This window comes from Danaus plexippus (genome assembly GCF_018135715.1).
Source record: "Danaus plexippus chromosome 13 unlocalized genomic scaffold, MEX_DaPlex mxdp_15, whole genome shotgun sequence".
In the NCBI taxonomy this organism is placed as follows: Eukaryota; Metazoa; Arthropoda; class Insecta; order Lepidoptera; family Nymphalidae; genus Danaus; species Danaus plexippus.
Window position 1 is genome coordinate 5246479 of NW_026869849.1, and position 6685 is coordinate 5253163.

At 32.5% G+C, this 6685-nt stretch overlaps 1 protein-coding gene across 3 annotated transcripts; it reads left to right on the forward strand.

The window, feature by feature from the left end:
• The first annotated feature begins 236 nt into the window (after positions 1-236).
• On the forward strand, positions 237-6317 carry LOC116770018 (interferon-inducible double-stranded RNA-dependent protein kinase activator A homolog). 3 transcript variants are annotated; one of them, XM_032661341.2, is made up of 8 exons: positions 237-429; positions 955-1140; positions 1420-1573; positions 2260-2377; positions 2519-2649; positions 2861-3021; positions 3743-3877; positions 4285-6317. In XM_032661341.2, exons 1-8 carry the CDS (start codon positions 427-429, stop codon positions 4531-4533), a joined length of 1137 nt encoding a protein of 378 aa, XP_032517232.1. In that variant the 5' UTR covers positions 237-426; the 3' UTR covers positions 4534-6317. The 3 variants fall into 3 exon arrangements, with proteins under 3 accessions (XP_032517232.1, XP_032517231.2, XP_032517234.2); XM_032661340.2 differs by lacking the exon at positions 237-429 and having other exon boundaries at positions 934-1140; XM_032661343.2 differs by lacking the exons at positions 237-429; positions 3743-3877 and having other exon boundaries at positions 934-1140.
• Positions 6318-6685: the final 368 nt, after the last annotated feature.

The window sequence follows — 6685 nt, forward strand, 5'->3', positions numbered from 1 at the left end:
TGTAATCTTGAAAAGACATCGAGACACAAAATATTTTAAATTATTTTTGGTATTTTATGGATGTTTGACATTATACCCACTCATTACCCGGTTTTTTTTTATAAATTTTTCATTCGATTTCTATAAAATCAACGGGCGCAATTATAATACTGTTACCACTGTCTATGGAATTGGAATCTGTTCTGCCTTTACATTTACTCTGTATGCCATTACATATGTCATTTTATGGAATAGTTAATACTCTATGATAGACAAAAATAAAAATGATGGAATGAATTGAGTGAAGTAGGTTAGCGGCGTTTTATCTATAAATATTGATTGGTTTGGGTGGAAATTAAGTTTAATTCGAGGTGTGAAATACGTTAGACAATTTCAAAATATCGTTGATTTCTAAAAACAGCACCAACAGTGGATAGATTACACAAAATGGTAAGTTTATTAATTTATTGAGGTTTAATTCGTAAACAAATTATATGGGAGGAAAATAGTGGTAAAGAATATGTAATATTAATATTCAATTTGTGTTATATTAAATAAGACATTAATTTAAATTGACTTTCTGAAATGCCGGCATGTCTGTAGCCATCTTGAGGTGCTAAATTGGTAATGGCCGGGTCCTGGGCGCCATGTCATACCTGTAATCACATGTTTTAGTCTAAGTTTTTTCACTCTGCATTCGACTGATAACTAACAAAAATATTTTCGGTTTATATCCTTTGAATTCTGATATATCGCGTTACATTTAAAGTTCCGTCATATAAAGAAAGCCGGTTCATTGTACGTATTGATCGTAACTAATTTGAAAATAATGTATTCAACTTATTGCCGCATTCTCCAAAATGTTATTATACGAAATATTTACATTATCTTATATATATATATATGTGTGTAAATATATGAAATATAGCAATTGCTTCCAGTTAAATTATCATAATGTTTATCATTCTAAATCAGATGGACGGTGGAGTAGTGCACCCCCATCCAGGCGTGGTGCATGGAGGTGTTCCAGTTATCCACGGGATGCCGGTCCACGCGGGTCCCGACAGCGAACACGCTCCACACCCTCGCCGGCGATATCCTAACAGACCCAAGCCTATCAATAACCTCGAAAGGCTACCTCTTGATGAAGCAGCTAAACGGGTGAGGGTAACATCATGCTATATCATAATATGAATGATTGCTTTAACTTTTTAGGATTTGGTTGTTATGTTACGGCTAAGAATCACACATTTAAATAAATAAAGGTTCAAAATATTGTCTGTCACTTACTGATACTATGAATTATTTATGGTTAACAAATCTGTTACTGCTCTCAGAATATGTTCGAAGTGGTATTTTTTTTACCTCCTTACAATTTATGTTGTTTTGATTATCAATTTAATATCATATGTAATTATTTATTAATCTAATATATTTAAGGAAATGGAATCTCTCCCTATGAAAACACCAGTATCAGTGCTTCAAGAGCTTCTGGCTAGGCGAGGCACAGTTCCCAAATATGAATTGGTTCAGATCGAGGGTATGATCCATGAACCCACATTTCGTTATCGAGTAACTGTTGCTGATCTTGTTGGTAAGCATTATTAAAGTGATTTAAAGTTGTCAAACTTAGTGTCTAGTTAGAATTTCGTGTCGGACTGTATGAAGTCAGTAATATTTTGTATGAAATAATTTCTAAATGAGGGTAGATCAGTAATTATTAATTTACAGCCTATTAGGTTGTGACCTTTCTTAAAATATAAATATTTTTTACAAATGTTTCTGTATAACAAAGGAATGTATTCCTTACTTGAGAATCACATGTAATCATTTTATATTATACTTGCATCTAACAGTCATTTTCATATGTATGTTTTACAGCCTAAAACCATTATTACATAGAGTAGACTGAAAAAAAAAATTACATATTATTTAAATATACTTAAGGTGGTAGAACCTAGCTATGGTGAAATTTCTGCAGCTTGAACATGCGCTAACTCGACCGGGGAAATACCACTCTCTCACAGAAGGTCGGCGTGAAGTAGTCTTATACAGCTGCGTTTCGTCCGATGAGTGAGAGAGCCGGTTGCCCTTTCCCTTTTCCCACCCGTTCCTCTCCCTCTGTCCCAAATAAGCGTGGCAACGCATCCGCGAAATTTTTTGCGTACGTTCATGGGTGACGGTGCTACCTCCATTAGGTAGGCCGTCTGCTCGTTTGCCCCCTTTGACATGGAAAAAAAAACTATTGGTATTAAAGTGAAAAATTTTCATTGATTTCAGCTTTAGGCACTGGAAGATCAAAGAAGGAGGCCAAACATTCAGCCGCAAAGGCTTTGTTGGATAAACTTACTGGCGCTACACCAGCCGATCAGCCCACCAATGGAACAGTCCCGGAAACGTAAATATATTTCCCTAAATAATTTCATAAAACAATGTTTTTTACAAGAAGGATGTTTACTTGTTGAATCTTTAAAGAACTCATACTGTTTTAATTTACTTTAATTCAAAATATTAATTGTAACTTATATCTAACTTTTAGAAGTACTGTGGTGTCGTCCTTTGAAGATAAATTAATGGGCAACCCTGTGGGATGGCTTCAGGAACTTTGTATGTCTCGTTTTTGGCCACCGCCTTCCTACCACGCTGAGAATGATGATAATGTTGCCAGACGTAAGCACTTATTTTTATTTATATATATTTTATATCATATAGCTTTGATAATGATTCCTACCAGTAATTTTCATCTGATTGTTCTATTTTATACTCAAATAAAATGTTTTGTTATAATTTTTTTTTTCTAATAGGCTGAATATGAAAGATCGTTAACTATTTATAATAATATTTTATTTAATTTATTTGATGTATTTTGTCAATATTTCAGGTCTGCCACACGAGCGCCAGTTCACTATAATATGTACTCTGCTTAAACGTCGTGAAGTAGGTACGGGGAAATCAAAGAAACTTGCCAAACGTCAAGCGGCTTACAAAATGTGGCAAGCATTGCAGGATAATCCACCAGAAGTTTTTCAACCAGAGGAAGAGGTATTACCTAACGTAGATTTCTCATTAAATTCAAACAAAGCATAAAATGAAATATCAATGAAAAATCAATGCAAAGTACTCATTCGCTTGGCACTTTCTCAACTTGAATTAAGATTTTTTTATTTTTGCTTTGTATACATATACATTGTGAAGCTGATATTCAACACTAGTTGATATTTAGCAAACATAATGTAAATATTGAAACTCATTTGTCACTAAAATACTGAGTTGTGTTCCTGAAAGGTCGCACACTTGGCCAGGTGTTTTACTATCTTTCCGTCGGATTGTCGTGGGTGTTAATATTTCATCAGGTCTTAATTATATTTAAATATTTGGCTTTTACCTTTTTGACTTACAAATTTATTAATGCTTATCTGAGTAAATCTATTTTTTTTTTTTTTTGGTAATTTAAATAAAAAAAAAATAATGTTATTGACAATCAATAGAATATGCAGACAATTTTTCTTAATAAGAATTTAATTTATTGAATAGGTACTATAATCTTTTTTTTTGTCAAAAATATACTTTTAAATTACGAAAAAATCCATTCAAATGAAATCCGTACTTTTTGAGGCAATCGTGGACTTTTACATTGGTAAAAACTAAACTAATAAGAATGACAAACCGATAGACAATCTCGCCCTACCCTAAACACAAAATAAAAAATCCAATTCGACATCAGATAAATATATGCTAGTGTGTAATATAATTATTTTTCTAGGGCGGTGTAGCGGCGAGATATGCCGATTTGAAAGATAGTAAAATAACAACACTCACAACCAGCCATAGCCACAAAGTGTCGCAGTTCCACAAACATCTCAAACAGTCTGTGGGACCCAACCTGGTCAAGTTGCAGGTATGTTTGATGTTGGTGTTTATATGCATGAGTCGAGTGATGCTTTATAATGAATACACATGACTAATGTATGTTTGGCTGCTTTTTTTTTTTATTATACTACTATAGCTGCCATGAATATTTTGTTTAAGTCATTGTATTTATTTTTACCAAAAATAGGTTCTATGCATTTAGAATGTATGTGTTATATTTGTTGCTGATTATGATTCCAGTAATCATGTTGTTGTATTGAAAAATATGTGATGCATAGGAATTAAAGTGTGTCCTACCTTTTTTTATACTATAACATAAATAATGTTTATTATAACTTGAAAATATTATTAAGATGCATTACTGCACTACCAAAGAATCATTTGAATGTTACCTGTAATATAGAGTAATTTGAATGTTAAATGTTTTTTTTCCAGGTAACACCGCTCAACAACAAGGATTTCAATTTTGTTCAGTTCTTACAAGAAATTGCATCGGAGCAGTCCTTTGAAGTGACATATGTTGATATAGAAGAGAAGACTATGACAGGTCGCTCCCAGTGTTTGGTACAGTTGTCAACTTTACCAGTGGCTGTCTGTTATGGCTCAGGTTTAACGAGCAAGGACGCTCAGTCATCTGCAGCTCAGAACGCCCTGGAATATCTCAAAATTATGACCAAGAAGTGATAATATCAAGTCGCGCGACATCAATTGATCCTAGCCAACCTATGCATGTTATATATGGCCACTACGATTTCTCATTTTACATTTTATATTCAGAAATTTTAGTCACAGCATAGAATGTCATAGGTAGGGTTGATGTCGCTAGGTTTTGAGTGTTTATTACCACTATCCATATTGACGGCAGTTCCGCCTGTGCAGTTTCACTTCGGGCTATGATGTATAACTGGCATATTTGCAGTATACAATACATATATGTATATATATTCGTTTGAAATACTCTTTTATATAAAACATGGCTCCCTTCGAGGATTTAGAAGTTATGTCATGATGATCTCAATAGCATAATATTTTATAACTTTTGAAATTACATTTCAAACGTTTTTCTTTATAATGCAGTCATTTTTAAAATGAAATAATTGTTTGAAACTAACACGATTTGATTTGTGTCAGTCGTGTTATAGTAATAATTATTATTATTTATAGGAAAATTATATTTTAATTAATTATTAACACTTGAAAGTACTTTCTTTTATTAATTATTGAAATAATATCATACTACTATGGGTTCGGTCAGCGTCTTCCTTCACCACTGCTAATGTGCGAGAGTAAATAACATAGCCCGTAAACATAAAGAAACAAAGTATGGAGTGGTCATATAACAAATACAAGCTATACTTTGCATAGAATTAGTGTAATTTTCCCAGCGTGGAAATTACTCAATAATTTAAAAAAAGTGTAAAAAAATAATAAAATAATAATAAAAAAAAAAAACAAAAAAAAAGTGTGGACTATAAATTTCCAGTTTAATATTCAGCATTATTTAGGCATGTTTTTGCATTTATAATATAAATCATACATACTTACCCAAAAATATTAGCTTTTAAATATAATATATAATCAATACAATGTTAGCCATTTGTGGTGTTTTTAGTTGGAATTGTCATATATTTCATTAAATATTGTTATGTCTGGTGTGTTGAGGATACTTGTAACATGCTGAGCATTAAACGGAAAAAATATTCTCAGCTGGTAGTCTTGTTGAAGAACTTCCCGACCTTTGCTTTGTAATTCCTTGAAGTCACTACACATACAAAGTGCAAGGTTCGGAACTTGCAGGTAACATGTTCAATTATTAGAAGAGGCAGGTTGCGAAATATTGTTTAAAAAAAAGAAAAAATAATTTATTTCATCAGTGCTAATATTGGTTTTCTTTTAATACAAGATTGAAAACTTTGCAGGGAAGCTGAGAACTAGGTGTTAGAGTGATGACGTCACTAGAATTTACGGTTGCGATGTTAGGATCCCTTGCCTGTGAAAATGGGCATTATTTTAATGCAAAGTATAGAGGTTGTAACATTTTCTACTCGTGCCGTGTCGTCGTTGTTTGTGTGTCTGTTTAACAAGGACGAGGACACCGCACTGACCCAGTTTCTTTTAAATTGAATGGTGTGAGTTAACCTGCCAGTACGACGTCGCACTGTTCAAGTTAGAAAAGACTACGTGGAGTAAAGGATTGGAGTTCTGTTCAACCAAGACCAACTAAATAAAATTATAATGCCCCCCAAACATCGGGACTTTGAAATTTCACTTGTTATATTTTTATGTTTAGTCAGTCTTGGTTTTACTTTAATTAATGTAATAATGTAATTTACTTAGATATTTATACCTGTCGTGAAATTGATGAAATTCTCTCTTCCTTCAGCTGCGTATTTATTCATGAATGAAATATTTTTCTTGCCTTAAAATTGTATCTGCTCTTATTACAATAAAGTTTGGTGTTGCTTAAATATGTTTTTGTTTCACCACACTAAGAAAGTAAGTACAACATATGAGTCTTTTCATACATGTATTAAATTTAAAACATGGAACACTCTTCACTCGTGGCATTGCAAATTAATAGTAGTATCTATTTTTTGATAGCTAAAAAGTTATTACATCGCCTCAAATTTTTTCTTTCTCTTTCGTTGGCAGTATTACAGTCTTGACCTACAAAAGCTAATATTTATTGCCCATATATTTGTTAAATTTGTTCTGTTTAGATCAGTAAAAACTGTCCCACAACTATTCCATCATCTTAATAATCGAGCTTAAAATTTGGTGTGATCTTATGCCTACATTAAAATTATTTTGATATTTCGTAAACTCGAATTTCTAA

What these genes read in the sequence shown, in the direction of transcription:
- LOC116770018 (XM_032661340.2), top strand. Translation starts at nt 934, where the DNA reads ATGTTTATCATTCTAAATCAGATGGACGGTGGAGTAGTGCACCCCCAT. An exon ending in TGATGATAATGTTGCCAGAC is followed by an intron (nt 2,650 to 2,860) that starts GTAAGCACTTAT and finishes TCAATATTTCAG; the next exon opens with GTCTGCCACACGAGCGCCAG. An exon ending in TTTTTCAACCAGAGGAAGAG is followed by an intron (nt 3,022 to 3,742) that starts GTATTACCTAAC and finishes TTATTTTTCTAG; the next exon opens with GGCGGTGTAGCGGCGAGATA.